The sequence below is a fragment of the Sus scrofa genome, chromosome 5 (assembly GCF_000003025.6).
Source record: "Sus scrofa isolate TJ Tabasco breed Duroc chromosome 5, Sscrofa11.1, whole genome shotgun sequence".
Taxonomy (NCBI): domain Eukaryota; kingdom Metazoa; phylum Chordata; class Mammalia; order Artiodactyla; family Suidae; genus Sus; species Sus scrofa.
In genome coordinates this window covers 28771997-28796255 of record NC_010447.5, presented here as the reverse complement: position 1 = coordinate 28796255, position 24259 = coordinate 28771997, and the positions used below count along the sequence as shown (strand labels likewise).

General features: G+C 42.0%; 2 protein-coding genes across 2 annotated transcripts in view; one reads left to right on the top strand and one right to left on the bottom strand.

Moving 5' to 3' along the window:
- Positions 1 to 24259, bottom strand: part of XPOT (exportin for tRNA) — a 196366-nt gene that overhangs the window by 79081 nt on the left and 93026 nt on the right. The window lies entirely within an intron of this gene.
- The window catches only part of C5H12orf56 (chromosome 5 C12orf56 homolog), a 102771-nt gene that overhangs the window by 22881 nt on the left and 55631 nt on the right, over positions 1 to 24259 (top strand). Inside the window, exons 2-3 of the mRNA XM_013997692.2 lie at positions 4844 to 5006; positions 15061 to 15133. Coding sequence (XP_013853146.2) covers positions 4844 to 5006; positions 15061 to 15133 — 236 coding nt within the window. The remainder of the gene's footprint in view (positions 1 to 4843; positions 5007 to 15060; positions 15134 to 24259) is intronic.

Here is a 24259-nt window from a genome sequence, read left to right as displayed (position 1 = left end):
GACAGACCGCCTTGTTTGTAATTCTAGTTCTACCGTTTAGTTACTATTTGTAAACTGAACTCTTTAAATCTTAGTGTTTGTTGCAAAATAAGATAATGACTACCTCACAGATGTGCTGCAAGTATTATTATTTAAAATATGTGATGTGTTCCACAAGCTATGTAATTATTTGAATTATTATAAATACTTTGCCTCTCCCCCAAATTACTAATAAGTAATTTGGCTCAGAAATATTTACGTATTTATTTGAACTCAGTTTCTACTTAAAGCATAATTTCCATCTGATTAATACTAAATACACTTGGAATCATAGTTACAGCAAGGTCTTAAGGAACATCCCCCCTAGAGACTCCAGAAGGATGAGATAGCTAACAGTAAAAGAGAAAGCCATAAGGGAAATTTAAAATATAGGTGAATTTTTATCTGGTTTTAGGGTGTAGGAGGCATTTCTAAATCAAAGGAAGAAATGAGAAGGACAAAAGTTGATAGAGGAGTTCCCACTGTGGTGCAGTGGGTTAAGAATCCAGCTGTAAGAGTTTCCATCATGGCTCAGTGGAAATGAATCTGACTAGTATCCATGAGGACGCAGCTTTGATCCCTGGCCCCGTTCAGTGGGTTAAGGATCCGGCATTGCTGTGAGCTGTGATGGAGGTTGCAGATGTGGCTCAGATCTGGCGTTGCTGTGGCTGTAGCTGGCAGCTACAGTCCGATTACACCCCTAGCTTGGGAACTTCCATATGCCGTGGTACGGCTCTAAAAAAAAAAGTATCCAACTGTAGTGGATGCTTGGGCCAGTTTTGAAGTGCAGATTCAAATCCCTGGCCTGGCGCAGTGGGTTAAATGATCTGGCATTGCCACAGCTGTGGCATAGGTTGCAGTGCTGGCTCAGATTCAACCTCTGGCCTGGAACTTCCACATGTCATGAGTGTGGCCATTAAAAACAAAAATTCTTGGAGGTCCCATTGTGGCACAGAAGAAAGGAATCTGACTAGGAACCATGAGGTTTTGGGTTGGATCCCTGGCCTCGCTCAGTGAGTTAAGGATCCAGTGTTGTGGTGACCTGTGGTGTAGGTCGCAGATGCGGCTTGGATCCCACGTTGCTGTGGCTCTGGTGTAGGCCAGTGGCTACAACTCCAATTGGACCCCTAGCCTGGGAACCTCCATATGCTGTAGGTGTGGCCCTAAAAAGAAAAAAAAAATTACAAATCTAGAATAGCGAACAACTATTGCTGCTGTAAATTGTGTGTTTTTTTTGATAGGCAAGAAATAAATTTATTAAGATAGGATGCTTGTGAGAGATGCAAGCAGGTAGGCATGGAAGCTCTGCCACTCCTGTAAATTGTAAGTTTTCATAACAAATGAAGGTTAGATTTTTAAAACCCAAATTTGCTTTCTCAAATCTAGGGAATCAAGCTTAAAAAAATGCCACCAGGTTTCTCCTGTATTACCTATTTTTGAGTGATTTTTGAGTTCCTGAAATTTCTTCTGGAGGGTCTTCTCAAGGTGCTGAAAATTTCTTGAGTTTTCTAGCCTGCCAGGGAGTGACCTTCCTCATACCTGTAAGTCTGGGACCCTGTCTTTTAGGTTTCAGGCCAGTTTTCCTAGGAAGTCTTTGTCAGCATTGGCTCCCTAAGTATAGCCAACCCTTGTTCCTTAAAATGGCCTGCCATACCTGGTTAAACGAGCATCTTCTTAAATATTATACTTCACATAAGGCCTTGTTTGTACAACCAGTGTGTCTGTTGGTTACATCCTGGTGAAAAGGAAGGAAGATGCTTATTGAATCTAGTAAGAGTTTCTGAATTCTGGGGGGAGTCAGTGAAAATCAGATAAACATTTTCAGTTTCCAAAAGCAGAATCTACTAAATTGTTATGGGTTATATACTGATTAAAAAGAAAGAGAAAGAGCTTCCTTACATATCCAGAAAATAGAACATTAAAAAAACATTAGTAATATTCCAAACAAATAACAAAAATAAAATCCCCCTCATCAGTTTCATTTCATCCTAAAAGGTTAATTCTTGTTCTGTTAGAGATTGGGTTAGGAGTCTCATGAAGCCATCTCTTTCTTGACCTAGCATCTTCGCAATCCTGACTCAGTCCATTGGTGTAGTCTTGAGAGTTGTCTATGACCAGATATCCAATAGCTGTTCTCTTTATCAAAGGGCAATAGTCAGTTCTATTTCACTAGACACACACAATCTGTATTAGCATGAAGAAGAATTATTTGCATTATTATCAGTTTTTTACAACTTACAATTGGTTTATTTTTATTTTTATTGCTTTTTAGGGCTGCACCTGTGGCATACAGAAGTTCCCAGGCCTGTGGTTGAATAGGAGCTGATCTTGCAACTTACAGTTTTAAAACAGCTCAAAGACAATAAAAGATGAACACCCAGATAATCCTTTTTGCCTATTTCAAAGCCTTTCATAATTTTTCTTGACGAAAGCAAGAGAAAAATATTCAGAATACAGTTCCACAAAACAGAAAACTTAGCTATATGTGTAACATTCTAACTTTATAAACATATCGTTGCAGGTTTCAAATAATTTAAAAGGCATTTCTGAAAAATCTCTTGTGCAGAACTCCTTTACAAACTATAAAACTTTATATTAACTAAGCACATCCTCTGAAGCCCTCCGCTAGATTTTTCTTCATTAGCCTGGTTTGAATTACTCTATATATTTGAAAATAATTTTAAAAATTTATTTTGGGAAGATCCCAAGAGCTTTTCATTAATCCACCTTCCTATCCTTGGTTACTGCGAATTAGATTTAAAATTTTTTTTTTTTTTTTTTGTCTTTTGTCTTTTTTGTTGTTGTTGTTGTTGCTATTTCTTGGGCCGCTCCCGCGGCATATGGAGGTTCCCAGGCTAGGGGTCGAATCGGAGCTGTAGCCACTGACCTACGCCAGAGCCACAGCAACGCGGGATCCGAGCCGTGTCTGCAACCTACACCACAGCTCACGGCAACGCCGGATCGTTAACCCACTGAGCAAGGGCAGGGACCGAACCCGCAACCTCATGGTTCCTAGTCGGATTCGTTAACCACTGTGCCACGACGGGAACTCCCAGATTTTAAAATTTTAATTATTAGTTTCCTTTTTATAATTGTGAAAAGGGAATGATAGAACTTAATGATCACAAGAAACATTTTTATCCTAATTCTAACTGCTTGCAAAATTCTACAAAGCAATCCCTCCAGATGCTTGAATTAATACTTTTAGTATGTGTCAAGTGATTCTCTGGCTTTTCTTTTTCTTCTTTTCGTTCTTTTTTTGTTTTTTCTTTTTAGGGCTGCACCTGCAATATATGGAAGTTCCCAGGCTAGGGGTTGAATCCGAGATGCAGCTGCCGGCCTAAGCTACAGCCACAGCAATGCCAGATCTGAGTCACGTCTGCGACCTATACCGCAGCTCACGGAAACACCGGATCCTTTACCCACCGAGTGAAGCCAGGGATCAAACACAAATCGTCATGCATACTAGTCTGGTTCGTTACTGCTGAGCCACAACAGTAACTCCTACTCTTAACTTTTCAATCAGATGCTATTACTGCCTACCTGTCATAAAAAGGGAAGTAGTTGTTAAAGGAAGGATCTAAAAGTCCTAAGTATTTATTGAGACCTTTCCTTATTTACTCATTTATTTATGTATTTATCTATCTATTTATTTTTTGTCTTTTTGCCTTTTCTAGGGCTGCTCCCGCGGCATGTGGAGGTTCCCAGGCTAGGGGTCCAATCAGACCTGTAGCTGCCGGCCTACGCCAGAGCCACAGCAACGCGGGATCCGAGCCGCGTCTGCGACCCACACCACAGCTCATGGCAACGCCGGATCCTTAACCCACTGAGCAAGGCCAGGGATCAAACCTGCAACCTCATGGTTCCTAGTCGGATTCGTTAACCACTGTGCCACTGACCTTTCCCTTTTTAGTCAAGAATAGAAAACAAGTACTTAGGAGATAAGGAAAAGCTATTTAGGAACAGGAAACTTCCAACAGTTCAAAACTGGATGTTTGTATTCACAGAATCTTTGTAGAATGTTGTCTACAAATGAATACTGTGTTCTGCAGAGAAAAATCCTTGTTTAAATCTAATTACACATTTTAAGACCTTAAAAATTTCTTTTTGAAAATTTTAAGCTGGAAGTGGTGAGGGATATATTTTATTTATTTACTTTTGTCTTTTTTTTTTGGCTTTTTGCGGCATATGGAGTTTCCCGGCTAGGGGTCTAATCAGGGCTGTAGCTGCCAGCCTACACCACAGCCACAGCAATGCGGGATCGGAGCCGCGCCTTTGACCTACACCACAGCTCACGGCAAAGCCGGATTCTCTACCCACTGAGTAATGCAGGGATTGAACCCGCAACCTCATGGTTCTTAGTCGGATTTGTTAACCACTGAGCCACGACGGGAACTCTGAGGGATATATTTTAAATAAAAACAGTTACTATTGATTTAGCAATCCTATAGGGTAAACAATTTCTTGGATTTTGTTGCTGAGAACATGTTTAGTAAGGACTAAAACAAATAAAGGAGGAATTGGGAAACCTAATAACATGAAGAGGAAGGATTTCCTAGGGAAAAAAAAAAAAATAAGAAAGGAGTTCCCTGGTGGCTAAGCAAGAATCCAGTGTTGTCACTACTGTGGCTTGGGTCGCTACTGTGGGACGGGTTCCATCCCTGGCCTGGGAACTTCCACATGCTGTGGATGTGGCCAGGAAAAAAGAAAAAGAAAAAGAAAAAATGCAGTTTAAACTTGCTGTAATCTTTAGGTATTTATTGTCCTAGAATAAATAAGCAGTTGTATTTGTCTTCAATCAGCTCAACTAATTTTTGTTTTTCAGATTGATGATTACCCAGAATTTTTGACTCCACCAAATAGAGAAACCAATCAACACATTCGTATCATCTATTATTCGACTCTTTTGAAAAATGAGTGTGAAAAATCAAAAGGTGTCAGGAAATTCTTATTTCCATTTCATCATACCAATGCTAACAACAAAAAAGGTATGTAATATATTTCTTAAAGTAACACAAAAGATACGTTTCTATATGAGACAATAAATTTAATGTTCTTTTTTTCTTTTCTAGCTTTATTGACGTATGATTGACAGATTAAAAATCCATGTATTTAAGTGAAGTTTTGTTTTGGTTTTTGTTTTGGCTGCACCTGTGGCCTGCAGAAGTTCCTGGACCAGGGACTGAACCAGAGCCACAGTAGTAACTGGAGCCAGGTTACCACTAGGTCACCAGGTAACTCCAGAAATATTTCGATATACATATACATTATGAAATAATCATCTCAGTCAGGCTAATTAAGATATCTGTCACCACGCAATTCCTTTTTTGTTTGCTTTTTTTTTTGTCTTTTTGTCTTTTCTTGAGCCACTCCCGCAGCATATGGAGGTTCCCAGGCTTGGGGTCTAATTGGAGCAGTAGCCACTGGCCTACACCAGAGCCACAGCAACGCGGGATCTGAGCCGCGTCTGCAACCTACACCACAGCTCACAGCAACACCGGATCCTTAACCCACTGAGCAAGGCCAGGGATCGAACCTGAAACCTCATGATTCCCAGTCGGATTCGTTAACCACTGGGCCATGACGGGAATGCCTTTGTTTGCTTCTTTTGAGAACACTTGCATTCTACTCTCCTTGCCGAATTCAAGTACATAGTACAGTGTTATTAACTACAGTCACAATACCACACATTTTGGTCTCCGGAACTTATTTATTTTTTTGACTGTGCCTGCAATAGATGGAAGTTCCTGGGCTAGGGATCGAATCTGAGCTGCCACTGCAACCTACGCCATAGCTGCGGCAATGCCAGATCCTTAACTCACTGCAACACGGTGAGAACTCCTGGACCTTTTGATAATAGTCATAATAACAGGTATGAAGTTTTGACTTGCATTGCCCTGATCGTTAGTGATGTTGAGAACATCGTGTTCTTTACACTGAGGATGCGCTGACCACCCATTATCAGAAGGATAATGCCCAGGCATAGTTTGTCATAGAGAAAGGGTAAATAGAGAGGAAGGAAAGGAAAAAAAAAAGAAAGAAAAAAAAAAAAAAGAATAGGAAGGAAGAAAGGGAAGGAGGGGAAATAAAAGGAGATAGTATGTTCACTAAACATTGATTTTTTTTTTTGTCTTTTTTTTTTTTTTTGTCTTTTTGCTTTTTCTAGGGCCACTCTCACGGCATATGAGATTCCCAGGCTAGTGCTCTAATCGGAGCTGCAGCCACTGGCCTACGCCAGAGCCACAGCAACTCGGGATCCGAAATGCGCCTGCGACCTACACCACAGCTCACGGCAACGCCAGATCCTTAACCCACTGAGTGAGGCCAGGGATCAAACCTGCAACCTCATGGTTCCTAGTCGGATTCGTTAACCACTGTGCCACGATGGGAACGCCACTAAATACTGATTTTTAAAAAAGAATGAGTTAGAGTCTGGATTCAATTTGGTCAGTTCTTGATTTTAATAACCTTATTAACAACCAGAGATTTTAATGAAAAACCTGGTGAAGAAGTGCAGCAAGTAACCAGAAAGATTGTGAACCTGGCTTTAGAAAAACTCCTGAGGTTCATATCTGTGAGCCTTGGGCCTCCCACCAGCAAGGCAACCACAATGTGCTGCATTGATAACTGTGGTTTATTATGGTTATTAACAGCATTCACTCTTCATTGAAAAATATTGGTTGGGAATCTGTTCCCAAGAATATGACTCACGCCTAGATTAAAAAGATGAAAAATCAGTTTTCGATTTTGTTTTTAGGGAGCTCAGCATGTGATATTTCTATTGTGCCCAAGGAGCTCTTGATGATCTAGAGAGGAGGGGAGGCCTAGGAGTCACCCAGCTCAACCAAAGCTGTCCTGCTTTTATGCTTCACATTTTGGGCCCTACCTAAATGTTTCTTGTGGAGATTTAAAAAATACGAGGATAGGAGTTCCCATTGTGGTGCAGTGGAAACAAATACGACTAGTATCCATGAGGTTGTGAGTTCGATCCCTGCCCTTGCTCAGTGGGTTGGGGATCTGGCATTGCCGTGAGCTCTGGTGTAGGTCTCAGACATGCTCAGATCCCGTGTTTCTGTGGCTGTAGCATAGGCCAGCAGCTGCAGCTCCGTTGTGACCCCTAGCCTGGGAACTTCCATATGCCGAGGGTGCGGCCCTGAAAGGACCAAAAAAAAAAAGAAAAATCCAAGGATAAATGGATAAAAATAGAATATATAGCTGAGCATTACACTATTTTCATGTTCTTAATATATATATATAGTATATATATTTATATGAAATGTATATATATATAAAGGAGCCCTTTAAGATATCCATCCCTATATATAATTGGGGGTTAGTGAAAAGCAGAGAAAAAGAACATGGGGAGTTCCCGTCGTGGCGCAGTGGTTAACGAATCCGACTAGGAACCATGAGGTTGTGGGTTCGGTCCCTGTCCTTGCTCAGTGGGTTAACGATCTGGCGTTGCCGTGCGCTGTGGTGTAGGTTGCAGATGCGGCTCGGATCCCGCATTGCTGTGGCTCTGGCGTAGGCTGGTGGCTACAGCTCCAATTCGACCTCTAGCCCGGGAACCTCCATATGCCGCAGGAGTGGCCCAAGAAATAGCAAAAAAAAAAAAAAGAACATGGACTTTGGACTCAGCTAAATCCAGATGAGTTGTTATTATTGTTTTTGTTTTGGTTGTGCCCACAGCATGCAGAAGTTCCAGGGCTAGGGATCAAACCTGTGCCACTTAAGCGACTCGAGCTGCAGCAGTGACAATGCCAGATCCTTAACCCACTGAGCCACCAGGGAACTCCTAAGCACAGATCTGAATTCTGGCTTTTACCTTTCCCAGCTGAGTGACTGCAAGTCACTCAACTTTTGTGAGCCTCAGTGTCCTTGTCTCTGTTACTAGCTTCCCAGGGTTGCTGTATATTGCGAAATGATGCGGCCAGAGCTGGGCACAGAGCAGGAAAGGAGGCAGCTGTTAAGATGGCATGCTTAGCATGGAAGGAGAAGAGAAGAATGAGGTTCTGGGTGGCTCCTGGATAGGCCCTTCCACTCCTGGCAGCTAGCCAGTATAGCTAGACCAGCCCATACCTCCCCATTCACTCTTCACTAGACTTCACTCCAAGTCAAACTTAACCTTCTTGGAGTGTTGAATTATCTACAGAGTGTGAGAAAACTGTCCAGTGTTTGTACCCTGTTGTGGATAAGCACCTTTCCACCCTGACATGTGACAGCATGGCAACTGTTTGTAGAAGCTGTACTAATTAGCAAACTTATTAAATCCCTAGTTGCTCACCAGGTCTCTTGTCACACTAATTAGGACATCTAACTGGTGTTGGTTGCCTTAAATGCATATCCCTGTCCACAAGCATAATTATTCTTGGCTCTTTTCTTCCCCAACAGTGTATAAGAAGATGAAAACATACATTAAAGAAGCCAATTATAGGTGGAAGTTTTATGAAATTTAAATTCCTAGAAACTTTGCAAATGATGGCAGAAGCAGTGAAGGGTTTAAAAAAAAAATTAAGCTTGTGTTCATGCCTATGGCTATTCATAGAATTACATCTTTCCCCAGCTCTTCTTTACTTGCATCTCCAGAGGTACCATCAGACAGTTTGGTGCAGGGATATTTGAAAACACAAAACTAGCACTGTCAGAAGGAGTCATACATAGCACACATTAGAGGATAAAACACATCACCCTTTTCCAGCCAGCCGACAGTGATATGCTCTGATTCCTGTTCACCTCTAAGCTGCTTGTTCCCTGTGGGCACAGGACCCCGTGGTTCATCTCCTGGACATTCTGTGATATATAATCTGAAGCAAGAGACAGGCTCAAACCTGTCTGAGCCTCACTTTGACAATAGTCATTACTAGAGTCCTTCATTTTAATAATGATGATGTCATGCCTGGAGAAGCCACTCACGTTAATTACGGAGTATTTAAATAAAGGTAATTATTAGAACCGACTCTGAATCTCTTGGGTGAAAGCCGAGGGAATATTTGTGTCATGTGCCAAAGGTGCTCACACTCCAATCAACTAGGTCATCTTAACAAAGGAAGCTTGAAATTGCACATCAGTTGTAATAAAGATATTTAGTTTAATCATTGCACTTTAAGGCAGGATTTCTAATTAGGCCCAACTTTTTTAGAGAGACAGAGAAAAAGAGGCTTTTCTCTTTTTCATAAGCACACATGTGCTCTCATATGGGCCACAGTTAGCACTTTGATATATGCCCCCCCCCTTTTTTTCCCTAGCACCACACAGGAGGCATTTGGAGGTTCCCAGGCTAGAGGTCGAATTGGAGCTACAGCTGCCGGCCTATACCATAGCCAAAGTAACTCAGGATCTGAGCCGTGTCTGTGACCTGCACCTCAGCTCACGGCAACACCAGATCCGTAACCCACTGAGCGAGGCCATTTATAGAACCCCGTGTCCTCATGGATATCAGTCGGATTTGTAAACCGCTGAGCCATGACAGGAACTCCTGATCTGTGTCCTCTGAATTGTTCTTTTTATGTTTAGATGAAGGGAATGGTTAGTAAATGAACAGTGTTGGTGGGAGCAGAGTAACAGTGGTGAACTGTAGTAGCAGCAAAAGCTCTAGAAGGAACTGGGTTATTAGCCCCTTGGTTTCAGGTACATTCTAGAATAGCGCTATCTAATAGAACTTTCTGCAGTGATGGAAGAAAAGACTATCTCTAGTCTAATTATGTCTAAATAGTCGCCATCAGCTACCTGTGGTCATTGAGTACTTGAAATGCGACTAGTGCTACTAACTGGATTTTAATTTAATTTAATTTTAATTTCATAATTTTTATTCTAAACCTAAAACCCTAGATTTTTTTTTTTCTTTTTAGGGCCACACCCGTGGCATTTGGAAGTTCTTAAGCTAGGGGTTGAATCATAGCTCACGGCGACACCGGATCCCTCACCCACTGAACAAGGCCAGGGATTGAACCTGCATCCTTATGGATACCAGTCAGATTCATTTCCACTGCACCACAACGGAGCTCCCTAAAACCTAGATGCTTTCTAAAATCAATAATGTGGAGGAAGTTCCCCTGTAGCTCAGTGGGTTAAGGATATGGCATTGTCACTGCTATGGCTCAGGTCGCTGCTGTGGCGTGGGTTCAATCCTGGCCTGGGAACTTCCACACGTCACAGGTGTGGCCAAAAAAAGCTAAAACCAATGATATGGGGGTAAAGCTAAAATAACAAGGCACTGAGGAGTCTCTCAGGTTTAATGGCTAACTTTTACATAAGCTTGCCTATCTTCCCCACAGGAATAGGATTTGACAAATATAATTAAACCTCTTGCAGTTGAGATAATAGGTGCATTCTCTTTGGAGCATCACTTCTAAAAGTGTTCTTTACCTGACCAGCACCACTGAACATACTATCAGATACACACTGTGCTGAATGGCTGAAGGACTTCCTATCCAAACCACTGAAGAAAAGCGAAGACGGCTGCATGCCTGCTAGAGAACACAGGGGCAGATGGCTCTGTTATCGCCTATCTGCATTCAGGCTCTTTTGTCATTACTGCCCTACCCCTGCCAGGTTCTGGTAGTTGGCATTCAGGAGACCAGATATCCCACAAGTGCTGGGACAGAGCTTAAGCCATACTTCATTTCTTCAGTGGATAACAGATGATCCTAAGTTTCACCACCCCACTGTTACAAATTAAAATGTAAAGCTAGGCGTTCCCATCGTGGTGCAGCAGATATGAATCCGACTAGGAACCATGAGGTTGCAGGTTCGATTCCTGGCCTCGATCAGTGGTTTGAGGATCTGGCGTTGCCCTGAGCTGCAGTGTAGGTCATAGATGCGGCTCAGATCTGGCGTTGCTGTGGCTGTGGTGCAGGCCGGCAGCTATAGCTCTGATTTGACCCCTAGCCTGGGAACCTCCATATGCCAAAGGTGTGGCTCTAAAAAGACAATAAATAAATAAATAAATAAATAAATAAATAAATAAATAATAAAATGTAAAACTAACATAAAGAGAGTCAGGAACACTGATGCTAAAGTTGTTTTGCTACAACCTTTTGGTAAACTCACACACTAAAGCAGAAAGTTCAGGTTTGGTTGGTGAACTTGGATGAAATCAGGTTTAAGAGATGACTTGAATCTAAGTACAGGCTGATCATGTAGGTAATGCCAGCAGGCTAATGAAGAAGCCCTGGTGGTCTCTTCCCCCTTTCCAGCATGTCAGCAGTGCTGTGCTGTGTTTCCAGTTCTCCTCCAAGCCTCCTCTTTCCTAGGTTAGGTACTGCTGTGTATATAGGCCTCCTGTGGCTCACGTCCCAGACATTCTGTAATATGTGGTCCTGAAGCAAGAGCTAGGCTCGAACTTGTCTGACCTCTGGGCCATAAGTGTCAATCTGTTTTATTTAACTCCAGCAAAAACCAAAGGTATTATTTGTATACATTTAGTACCCACATTTGTGCAAGGCCTATGTTATAAGCGTCTGTTAGTAAAGGTCATTAGCTTGCAAGTACCAAAAAAAACCCCCGATTCTGCCATTATGCCAAAGAGAATTTATCAGAAGGATTTTGGAGTCTGTTAGGGAATCAGAAGGGGAAGAGGAAAGCCAAAGAATGGAAGACTAGAAATGCAGGGGCCTCTTCCAGGGCCTGAACAGCCCGTGGGGGATCTGGCTTCCTCTAGGGTCCAGTCAGCTCAAAGACTCCTCGTTCTGTCTCTCAGGTCCAAATGTCTCAAGTCTAGGGGGAGACATTGCTTGGCCCAACTCGGATCAGAAGCCCCCCCTCCCCCAATCAGTCAGTTCTGGCCAGGGCAGGGGTGGATCTGGGTTTTGAGAGGACTGAAACATACTGTTTGCAGAACCCTCTTTAAGAAAAAAGAATTGTGGAGTTCCCGTCATGGCTCAGTGGTTAATGAATCCGACTAGGAACCACGAGGTTTCGGGTTCTATCCCTGGCCTTGCTCAGTGGGTTAAAGATCTGGTGTTGCTGTGAGCTGTGGTGTAGGTCACAGACGCGGTTCGGATCCCGAGTTGCTGTGGCTCTGTCTTAGGCTGGTGGCTACAGCTCCGATTAGACCCCTAGTCTGGGAATCTCCATATGTCATGGGAGCGGTCCTAAAAAAGGCAAAAAGACAAAAAAAAAAAAAAAAAAGAAAAAAGAATTGTAATACCAGGTACACTGATTGCAGCACTTGGAAGAAACCAGGGCAGGAGAAATCACAAATATAAAGTACCTCTGGCCACTTCCAAGAGGAGAAATGAGACAGAAGGAGGAGCCTGTGGTCTCAAATGATTGTGGTTAAAATGTCTTCCCCTTGCACATTTCATGAAGACATTTGACCATGTGAACACAGTGGTAGGGCCTCTCAAGACTCTGGAAGGAGTACATGCAAGTGAGGGGCAGTGAAGTTTAAGCATCATTAGTTTCATGGAAGGAGCAGTCTTTTTTTTTTTTTTCCTCTTAAGATGGAGGCACTGGTGGTTAATTATAAGAAGAGGATAGTTCAAGAAGGAAAGTGCTGGGCCGGCAGATGGCAGATGACCACTCCACCCTGGCCGCTCCAGCAGTCACTTCCTGCAGCTGCAGGTTACAGAAGAATATTTTTATCAGGTCTTTTGCCTCAAATCCCCTGATGGTATTCAATTCTTTTTTTCTTTTGTTTTGTTTTGTTTTTTTCTTTTTAGGGTTGTGCCTGTGGCATATGGAAGTTCCCAGACTAGGGGTTGAATTGGAGCTGCATCTGCCAGCCTGCACCACAGCCACAGCAACACAGGATCCGAGCCACATCTGTGACCTACACCACAGCGCACGGCAACGCCGGATCTTTAACCCACTGAGTCAGGCCAGGGATTGGATCCAAGTCCTCATGGATACTAGTCGGGTTTGTGACCACTGAGCCAGGATGGGAACTCCATGGTCTCCAATTCTGATGAGCTATGCTGGACTTCAAGGGGGCTGTGTTAACTTCTTTCCTTAGAACAGAATGAGTCATAAGGCCCCACACGCATCTTCTACAGACCCCACTGCATTGCCTTGGGCCCTCTGAAGTGAGAAGGTTCTTTCTCCCAAGTGTGGAGGTGCCTCCAGCTCCTCTCAGACCCACAGGAATGAGAGAGAAGAGTTGCACAGAGCAGTTCAAAAGTGTATGCAGGAGTTCCCGTCGTGGCGCAGTGGTTAACAAATCTGACCAGGAACCATGAGGTTGTGGTTCTATCCCTGTCCTTGCTCAGTGCTTTAAGGATCCGGCATTGCCGTGAGCTGTGGTGTAGGTTGCAGACGTGGCTCGGATCCCGCATTGCAGTGGCTCTGGCTTAGGCCCGAGGCTACAGCTCTGATTCGACCCCTAGCCTGAGAACCTCCATATCCTGTGGGAGCGGCCCAAGAAATGGCAAAAAGACAAAGAGACAAAAAAAAAAAAAAAAAAAAACCAAAAACCAAAAAACGAAAAACAAGTGCATGCAGAGCTAGTACATTTAAGATTTTGCATTTCATTTTTTTTGTCCATTTTATTTTATTTATTTTTTATTTTTTGGCCACACCTTCGACATATGGATGTTCCCAGGCCAGGGACTGAATGTGAGTCACAGTTGTGATCTATGCTACAGCTGCAGCAACGCTGGATACTTAACCTGCTGTGCTGGGCCAGGGATCGAACCCGCACTGTGACTGAGACAAGCCTGATCTTCAAACCACTGTGCCACACTGGGAATTCCAGCATTTCATTTTCTGTAAGTTTTACCTCAAAAGAAAAGTAAACTGATGAAAAAAGGGAGCGGAGTAGAAAGGGAAGCTAGCAAACCACATGAAGAAGTTATTAGGAGAGGCAGGGAAATCCTCAAAGGGGATTCTCTGTGGGAGCAAGGGTTTTTTCCCTCGTTCCCTCCCTTGCTCTGTGGATGGCTTGTGCACTCCTGGCTCTATGAGTAATGATCCTCCCCATCCATACAGAAGGGATGGGGATGGGGGGATGGTTAGACAGGGAGCACTCAGTTTCCACTGGAGGTTAGAATGTGTAAGCTAATATGGACATCTTGAAGCAACTTATGGGAAAGTAAGCTTGGTTCTTGTTCAGAATAATTATCAGATACTATTATTATTTATCCCCAAATAAACAAAATGGGCACTCGCATAATGGAGAGGATATGAATGTTTCCTTTTTTTTTTTTTGTCTTTTTGCCATTTCTTGGGCTGCTCCCGCGGCATATGGAGGTTCCTAGGCTAGGGGTCGAATTGGAGCCTAAGCCAGAGCCGCAGCAACGCGGGATCCGAGCCGCATCTGCAACCTACATCACAGCTCACGGCAACGCCGGATCCTTAACCTACTGAGCAAGGCCAGGGATCAAACCCGAAACCTCATGGTTCCTAGTCGGATTCGTTAACCACTGTGCCACTACGGGAACTCCTGAATGTTTTCTTGATGTAAATTATGATTGGTTCTTTAAATTAAGCTGATGTTTATTGTATACCTGCTCTGCCAGGCATCACATGAGTCTTTGCTTTTTTTTGTCTTCTCAGGGCTGCACCCATGGCATATGGAGGTTCCCAGGCTAGGGGTCAAATGGGAGCCGCAGCTGCTGGCCTACACCACAGCCACAGCAACTTGGGATCTGAGCCATGAGTTCGACCTACACCACAGCTCATGGCAATGTTGGATCCTTAACCCACTGAGTGAGGCCAGGGATCGAACCTGCGTCCTCATGAATACTAGTCAGATTCGTTTCCACTGAGCCATGACTGGAACTCCACGTGAATCATTTTTATACACATTACCCTATTTTCATTCACAGAATCGTCCTCATCTTTACAAATTAATGATATTGAGCTAGAGTAGTAAAGTAACTAGTAAAGTTTACATTTTATAAGAGCTTGAATTTGAGCTCATGTTTTAATATCTGAGCCAAAGCTCCTTTTGCCCCCATGTTGTCCACCTTATAATTTCAAATTTGCAAGTTTTTTGCGAGGTTTTGTGAAGATTTATGGAGCCATAAAATCAGTTCATGTATCTATATCTTCATAAACTTAATCAAATCATGTAATTAGTAACCACCTTTTTTTTTTTTTTAGTTAAAGAAGAGAATAATGACCCTGTCTTTTGGAAAGGAAAAAAGCTTGAAAGTCTGAATGAATCCCTTTTCAGGTGAGACTGTTGTTTGGAGTATTTTCTTTTTTTTTTTTTAACTTGCTGACCAAAAGTTATTTTAATTTCAGATGACTTTTAAAATGCTTTTTCTCTACTGAGGTCTTTCCATTGAGTTCTGTTTCTCTCATATATGTAATAATGAAAGTATTTTGGAAGATGTTCTTCTAAGTTCAAATCCAGTTCTAAAGAATAATTTTTTCACTTCAATTGAATATATAGATGCGTCAATATAAATAAATGACCAACATTAAATTCAAAAACATTTATTGAACATTAAACATTTATTGCTTCTGTGGAGTGCCAGGTTGGGCCCTGTAATAGATACCCATATGGGTAAAGGCATAGTTCCCATCCTTAAGAAGCTGATTCTTGGAGTTCCCATTGTGGTGCAGTGGTTAACGAATCTGAATAAAAACCATGAGGTTTCGGGTTCGATCCCTGGCCTCGCTCAGTGGGTTAAGGATTGGGCATTGCCGCGAGCTGTGGTGTAGGTCGCAGCTGCGGCTCGGATCCTGTGTTGTTGTGGCTCTGGTGTAGGCTGGTGGCTACAGCTCCGATTAGACCCCTAGCCTGGGAACCTCCATATGCCACGGGTGTGGCCCTAGAAAAGACAAAAAAATAAAAAATAAAAAAGAAGCTGATTCTAACCAGGGTATATGACATCTGCATAAGTAAAAATACCTGGAGAGAACATATTCTCAGTGTCATAAATGAGTCTGAGCAAACTGTCAAAGAGATTTACTGAGGGGAAAGGTCCTATTCAGCTGTGGGGAGAGGTCAAGGGGCCCCGTGACAGTGGCTGAAGGAACAGTGCCACTGAGAGGTGAGGCTCTCTCAGCTGGAGGGAAAAGAAGCTAGGACAGAGGCAGGCAAAATGGAACACATATACATTGAAAAAGGAGTTTCCTACACTACATAACTCAAAGTATGATTCGATTATACGCTCTAGGTATTTAGATGTTAGAAGGAGGAGGGGAGCATAGGAGTCTAAGAGCTCTGAGTCAGGGGATTATGGGCATGGGGAAAATTAAGGTGGGTTGGGGCCCTGAAATCAGGCGGTGGCACGGGGCAAATAGCCACGTTAGGAAAACAGCGCAAAATGCTGCAAAAGAAAAGTGATCTCCTACCTGGGAAGTATGTACGGACCTATGGTTTACCAAGCTGTGCAATAACTTGGGTTACTGGAGAGGGGCCTTTTTCCACTCTACTTACTCTCATCCTCACCTTCTCTCACTGAACAATGACATACAAAATCTCTTCGAAACATAAATTTCATTATTATAACCTTTTTTTTGCCAAAAAAAAAAAAATTGGTTTAGGAAGCCTGGCTTGCATCATATTGACTTAGAGGTGCATGATTTGATCTAAATGCACATGATAATAAACCATGTTTTAAGGGGTTGATGCACTTCCATCGTTACCCCAAGTTCCATAAATTACTAGCTTCTGGGAGGAGGGATCTCTGCTTTCTTGTCTCAGGGCACTAAGTAAAATTCCTAACATGGCCTTTGTAACTGAAGTATCGAGGGAGGGGCAGAGCCAGTGGATCAGATTCAAAATTCTTCACTTCACATTGGCATGTAATGCCCCATTTTTTCTCCACCACCCTGATAGCCGCATTGTTTTTTCCCCATTTAGAAAAATAAAAGTAATATATATATAGTAGTTGTTTTAGGTTATTGTGGAGGTCAAAACTCTGTTAAATGTGGCAGAAGTCCAGCTTAGTTTAAAAGGGGAATTTTTTGGACTTACAAGGCACTTTATGCAATTCAACATCCATTCAGCAGATGTATATAGACATAAATATAGACACAAATGTAGGCCTATCTATTTATCTGTTAAACCTGGCATATTCTTTTAGTTAGGCTCTGTGTTCAGTTTTAGAAGTACAGTGGTGAGCAAAATCAGCAATCAGCAGAAGTTAGAAACCACATCATAGGAATGTAGGAATGGTAAGGATGAAGTTGGATCTAGGCATATCTGGAACTGGGAACTTGAGTGCCAAGAAACTCTGTCTTTGTCTCCTCTGATGTTTGTGGATCAGCTTCATTTTCTCATTTTATCTCACTGATACCATGTCCTCTGTGGGACAGCAAACAAAGTCACTGACTTTTTTTTTTCTTTTTAGGCCCGCACCGGCAACATATGGAGGTTCCCAGGCTAGCGATCCAATCAGAGCTGTAGCTGCTGGCCTACACCACAGCCACAGCAATGCAGGATCCGAGCCTCATCTGCGACCTACACCACAGTTCATGGCAGTGCCAGATCCTTAACCCACTGAGCAAGGCCAGGGATGGAACCCGCAACCTCATGGTTCCTAGTCGGTTTTGTTAACCACTGAGCCATGACTGAACCACTGAACTCCTCCACTGACTGTTTTAAGTTCACTTTTTATTGCTGCAACGGCCACACAAAGGCTAACTCACACATTTTCTTGCACCAAACTAAAAAATCTCTGATGCCTACCTTGAATAAATGACTGCCTGCTGAAAAATATCCACCATAGCCAAGAGGTTTAAAACCTGGCAGCTTCTGTGTGCTCCATGTATGAAGGAAGGAGTGATTTCCAAGTAAAAGTGGGGGTGGTGGGGTTAGGTCTACAATCCCATAGTTTTCTATTATTGTCAACTTCATAATGAAACATGTGAGTCAAAGGTGTACACAGAAGTCAGGTTATGAAAGAAAGCACTAATTAGAGGACTAAGGAATGTTATCATGTACGGAGCTTTGAAACACCTCTGAGGTATAAAGTTTTGGCCTTAATTATGAGTAGCTGCAGGTCACAAGAAGCATACGGTTATCTTGGGACATCAGACTGACATAAATATGAATACTTTTCAAGGTAAGAGTAAACAACAGACCTTTTAACACCTAAGGGATAGAAAACAGACCTGTGATGATCTCTGATAATGAGATTTAGTACTTATGTTTTTCTGTCTTTGGTGTATCTCTTCGTGAGTTCCATGTACTCATGAATTGTACAGGAGGAAACCCCAATAGGTATTGCACCAAAGTGTTCTTTTAGGAAAAGTTTACTGTGACCTACTTAAGAGTCCCCTAAAGCTGGGGAGAAAAAAGATTGCCTATTGCTTCCTAGTATAAAAAAGAACATAGAGATCAACAGAATATTTTTACTGTGCCATTGTTCTAGTACTGGAAAAGAAAAGATTTATATAAATTTAATTGAGCTCACCCTGAATAATCCAAAAGGAAAAGAGTAACAATACTTAGCACCTTAGTCCAGATCTGCTAAGCTCAGACCCACTAGGGTAGATTTTGATCTGAGTTTACATGTATTTATAGCTTCTACTGATACTTAGCTAATGAAAACTTAAAAGCAGATTTTCTAACCACAGTGCATGCAAGCAGAGGGATGAACTTTTGAAGAAACTCATCTGTTTAATAAGCAGATATAGAGCTGACCACCTCGGCATCCTCATGAAATGAGAATGTGTTGCATTTAATTGCACATTATTAGCAAAGTGGAAGGGAGAAAAAACCATATATTTTTTCTCTTAGAAGAAGCATTTCTTGGCAGAAAGTAGAAAAAAGGAACTGTGTTATTCTTCCTGGCAAAGTTGATAAAAACATGCATGCTCTGTGGAGGAATTCCCATGGGTGGCTCAGTGGAAATGAATCTAACTACCATCCATGAGGATGCAGGTTCAATTCCTGTCCCTGCTCAGTGGATTAAAGATCCGGCCTTGCCATGAGCTGTGGTGTAGGTTGAAAAGACGGCTCGGATCTGTGGCTGTGGAGTAGGCCAGTGGCTACAGCTCCAATTCCACCCATAGGAGCCTGGGAACCTCCATATGCTGCGGGTGCAGCCCTAAAAAAAAAGAGACCAAAAACAAAAACAAACCAAAAAAACCCATGAAGGCTCTGTAGCCACAGTGGCTGAGTTCAAATCTGGATTCTGCGTTGGACTATTTAACCTTCCCAGGCTTCCCTCCTCCTGGGCAGGATGGGGCTCACAATGGTATGTATCGCACAGATGACACGTAAAGGACTAAATCATGTACAGCTGACCCTTGAACAACACAGGTTTGTTTGAACTCTGCAGGTCCATTTATTTATTTATTTATTTTGTCTTTTTGCCTTTTCTAGGGCCGCTTCCCGAGGCATATGGAGGTTCCCAGGCTAGGGGTCTAATCGGAGCTATAGCTGCCAGCCTATGCCAGAGCCACAGCAACACAGGATCCGAGCCGAGTCTGCAACCCACACCGCAGCTCACGGCAATGCCGGATCCTCAACCCATTGAGCAAGGCCAGGGATCGAACCCGCAACTTCATGGTTCCTAGTAGGATTCATTAACCACTGCGCCACGATGGGAACTCCTGCAGGTCCATTTATAGGCAGGTTTTTTTCAATAGACATGTACTATGTAATCCTTGGATGTGGAACCTTGGATATGGAAGGGTGACTGTAAAGTGTTGTATGCTGATTTTCAACTGTGCAGAGGGTCAGCACCCCCAACTCTAGTGTTGTTAAACTGTGCATGTAGTGCTTACACTGGATGTGGCACTTAGTAAATCCCTATTAAACTTAGCTCTTTTGTTATTACTGATTATCTGTGAGTCAGTCACTGAGCAACAATCTAGTCAGCATCCTCAAAATCTTTGCTCAAGTCTTGGAACAGAATAACTTTCTTCTTTTCTACTCTCACTAATGAATACCACGGTATTTTAAAAATAATAATGCAGAGTTTCCTGGTGGCGCAGTGGGTTAAGGATCTGGCATTGTCACTGCGGCGGTTCAGGTCACTGCCATGGCATGGGTTTGATCCCTAGCCTGAGAACTTCTGCTTGCTGTAGGCATGGCCAAAAAAATGGGATAAAACAAAAAAATAAAAATGCTACTGTGCAATAATTTGCCATGAGGCACCATCTGTATTAATTTTCTAAGAATTTCTTAATAGATTGTTGTATTTATATTAAGGGACAAAGTCCTGAGTTTATGTAAATATACCATGTGTGTTAAGTATATGAATTCAGGATGTTTAGAAACAAGAGGAGTTAAGGCCTTCAAAAGCTGTTCTTGTAATTAGCCTTATTTCTTGCTATTTCTCAAAATTAACTCTGAAAATATATTCTCTTCTACACTGTTTGCCCACTTTATAATTATTAACAAATATTCATTGATCAGTTATACATTTATAAAAATACAAAAAATATTGAGTGTTTGGGTAGAACCAGTATTCATTTCTCTTCTCCTCACTCTCTTCTATCCTGTTTGAAAAATTTCCTGGGACATATACTCAGGAGCAGAATTGCTTTGATATTCTACCAATATATATTCTACTACTCTGTTTATTGTTCTAGACATTAAAAATACCTTTTCCCATGTTATCAACTATCTATTAGGTTATTCTATGTGCTGTCTTTTACTGAATATACTTTAAATTTTGATGTAATAATTTTTTTTTTTTGTCTTTTCTAGGGCCATACCCTTGGCATATGGAGGTTCCCAGACTAGGAGTCTAATCGGAGCTGTAGCTGCCGGCCTATGCTACAGCCACAGCAACTCGGGATCTGAGCTGTGTCTGCGACCTACACCACAGCTCACAGCAATGCTGGATCCTTAACCCACTGAGCGAGGCCAGGGATTGAACCTGCAGCCTCATGGTTCCTAGTCGGATTTATTAGCCACTGACAGGACGGGAACTCCCCCTACCTCTCCTTCTGAATGCAAATAAAAGTCCTGAACAGAATGCACCCACCAGTTGATTGCCTGATTTAAAAAAAAAATTTCCCCATAGAAGTTAAATAAGACCCAGAGTCAACAAAACCTGTAAGTTTTCCTCTAAAATCTGTTTTAGCTGAGTCACATGTATTTTGACACATATTGCCATTCAGTTCAAAGTATGTCTTAATTCCCTTTATCTTCAGTAGTTTGATTAGGATGTGTCTGGTGTGGAATTCTTCAAGTTTTTTCTTATTTGGGATTCACCAAGTTTCTTAAGTCTGTAAATTTCTGCCTTTCGCCAAATTTGGAGAGTTTTCGACCATTATTCCTTCAAATACTATTTTCTGTCTCACACTCTTTTCTCTTTTCTTCTGACACTGTGAAGACATGAATATCAGATCTTTTCATATTGTCACACAGTCCCTTTAGAGTGTGTTCATTTTTTCTTCAATTCCTATTCTCTGTTGTTCAAACTGGATAATTTCTACTCCTCTACCTTCAAATTCAGTGACTCTTTTTCTCTGTCACTTCTACCCTCTTTATTGAGCCCATTCAGAGGATTTAAAATTTTTTGGTTATGGCAGTGTACTTTTTCCTCTTAAAGTTTCCATTTGGTTCCTCTTCATATCTATTTCTCTGCTGAGACTTTATATATTTCCATTTATTTCAAAGAGGCTTACTCTTATTTGTTGGAACATGGTTATGATGGCTGCTTTAAAGCCTTTGTCTGATAATTCCAACATTTTTTGTTACCTCAGAATTGATGTCTATTTTTTGTTTGTTTGTTTTTTTAGGGCTGCACCTCTGGCATACGGAAGTTCTCAAGCTAGGGGTCAAATTGGAGCTGCAACCGCTGGCCTACACCACAGCCACAGCAACACCAGATCTGAGCTATGTCTAAGACCTACACTGCAGCTCAAAGCAATGCTAGATCCTTAACCCACTGAGTGGGGCCGGGGATCAAACACACTACCTCTTGGATACTAGTCGGGTTCATTACCACTGAGCCACAATGGGAACTCCGAATATCTGTTAATTGTCTTCATAGGTTATTGAGATTTTCCTGGTTTTCAAATGTCAAGTAATTTTGTTTTTTTTTTTTTTTTTTTTTTTTTTTTTTTTTTTTTTTTTTTTGGTTATCACCTTGTTTGTCTTCTTTTTTTTTTTTTTAATTTTATTTTCCCACTGTACAGCAAGGGGGTCAGGTTATCCTTACATGTATACATTACAATTACAGTTTTTCCCCCACCATTTCTTCTGTTGCAACATGAGTATCTAGACATAGTTCTCAATGCTATTCAGCGGGATCTCCTTGTAAATCTATTCTAGGTTGTGACTGATAAGCCCAAGCTCCCGATCCCTCCCCCTCCCTCCCCCTCCCTGTCAAGTAATTTTGGATTGCATCTGGGACATTCTGAATATTATGTTATGTGACTCTGCCAGCCTCTTGATTACCCTTAGGTATCTGAGAATTATTTTCTAGCTTTAAGTTATTTTACATAGAGTTGCTTATATTTCACCAATTCTGCTTTTGCTCAATTCTACATCTTGAGATCTAAGTCTATAAGATTTTTTAAATTGTTCTTTATTGTTCTGCTTGTTATTCTATTTCAGTCTGATAGGTTTTTTGCTCTCCATGAAAACTAAATTTTCCATTTTGACATTAACTTTTTCTTATCTTTTTTTAGCATTTAAAAAATCAAATAATTATCTTTTCTATTTGACTTTAAAACACTTTAAAAGAATGACAAAAAAGTTAAATTCTATTTACTATTTTTCTTCATTTCTTGATGGAGTCAATATGCTGGTATTTATGTACTTTACATAAAGAGAGAAAGGAGAAAAATGATTTCTGTATATATTTTTTCAGGGGTAGGAGGGAGTGCTGTGTCTGCTGCATGTGGAAGTTTCCAGGCCAGGAATTGACCCAAGTCACTGTGGTGACAACACCGGATCCTTAACCCACTGCGCCACAAGAAAACTTCTGTCATACTTTTGATTTTGGAGTTCTTCTCAGTTCTCTCATTGCTTTCTCCTTTGCAGCTGGGTTCTTCCTAGAGATATATAATCAGCTCATTAGAAAAACACCTGGAGTTCCTGTTGTGAATTAGCAGTTTAAGGACCTGAGTTGTCTACGTGAGGATTTGGGTTCGATCCCTGGCCTCGCTCAGTGGGCTAAGGATCCAGCATTGCTGTGAGCTGCAGGGTAGGTTGAAGAGGTGGCTCGGATCTGGTGGGTGTTGCTGTGGCTATGGCCATGGCATAGCCCACAGCTCCAGCTCTGATGTGATCCCTGGCCCAGGAAATTCCATATGCCACAGGTGTGGTCCTAAAGAAAAAAAAAAGAAGAACATTTGACTTTTAGCAACTTAGTTCTGTAAATATGAAGTTGACATATGTGCAAATGCAAGTTTCTAGAACGCTTGGTTAGTAATGAACTACTCTTTAATTAGACTGGTAAGAGTAGATATTATTGAATTTCAAATGAAGACTACAGTTTAGCTTTATTAGCTTGCTTAACTGCTGAAGCTATAAGGTCCATGGCATTTTAATTTATGCTGCCAAAAAAGTAATCCTTTTTAGAAATCCTTCTTAATTCTGTAAAATAATAACTTTTTCATAAAACTGAGTAACAGTCACTTCAAGTGGAGCTTTTTTTTTTTTTTTTGTCCTTTTTTTTTTTGCCTTTTTTTGAGCCGCTCCCCTGGCACATGGAGGTTCCCAGGCTAGGGGTTGAATCAGAGCTATAGCTGCCAGCCTACGCCAGAGCCACATCAACGTGGGATCTGAGCTGTGTCTCTGCAACCTATACCACAGCTCACGGCAACGCCGGATCCTTAACCCACTGAGCAAGGGCAGGGATCGAACCCACAACCTCATGGTTCCTAGTTGGATCCCCGAGCAATGTATATTCTTAAACACTTTTTTTGTTTGTTTTTTCCTTTTTAGGGCTGCACGTGCGGTATATGTAAGTTCCCAAGCTAGGGTTGAAGTGGAGCTGTAGCTGCCGGACTACACCACAGCAACATGGGATCCGAGCTATGTCTGCAATCTACACTGCAGCTCATGGCAACGCCGGATCCTTAATCCACTGAGCGAAGCCAGGAATTAAACCCTCATCCTCATGGATCCTGGTCAGGCTCATTAACCACTGAGCCACAAGGGAAACGCCCTCTCTCTCTCTCTCTCTTTTTAAATCTTTTCAGGGCTGCATCCGTGGCATATGGAGGTTCCCAGTCTAGGGGGTGCGTCGGAGCTGTAGCCGCTGGCCACAGCCACAACACCACCAGATCCTTAACCCACTGAGTGAGGCCAGGGATTGAAGCTGTGTCCTCATGGATGCTAGTTAGATTCATTTCTGCTGAGCCATGATGGGAACTCCAACATGTATTTTCTTATTTAAACCTTATAGAAACTCTATGAGATTGGTTCTATTAT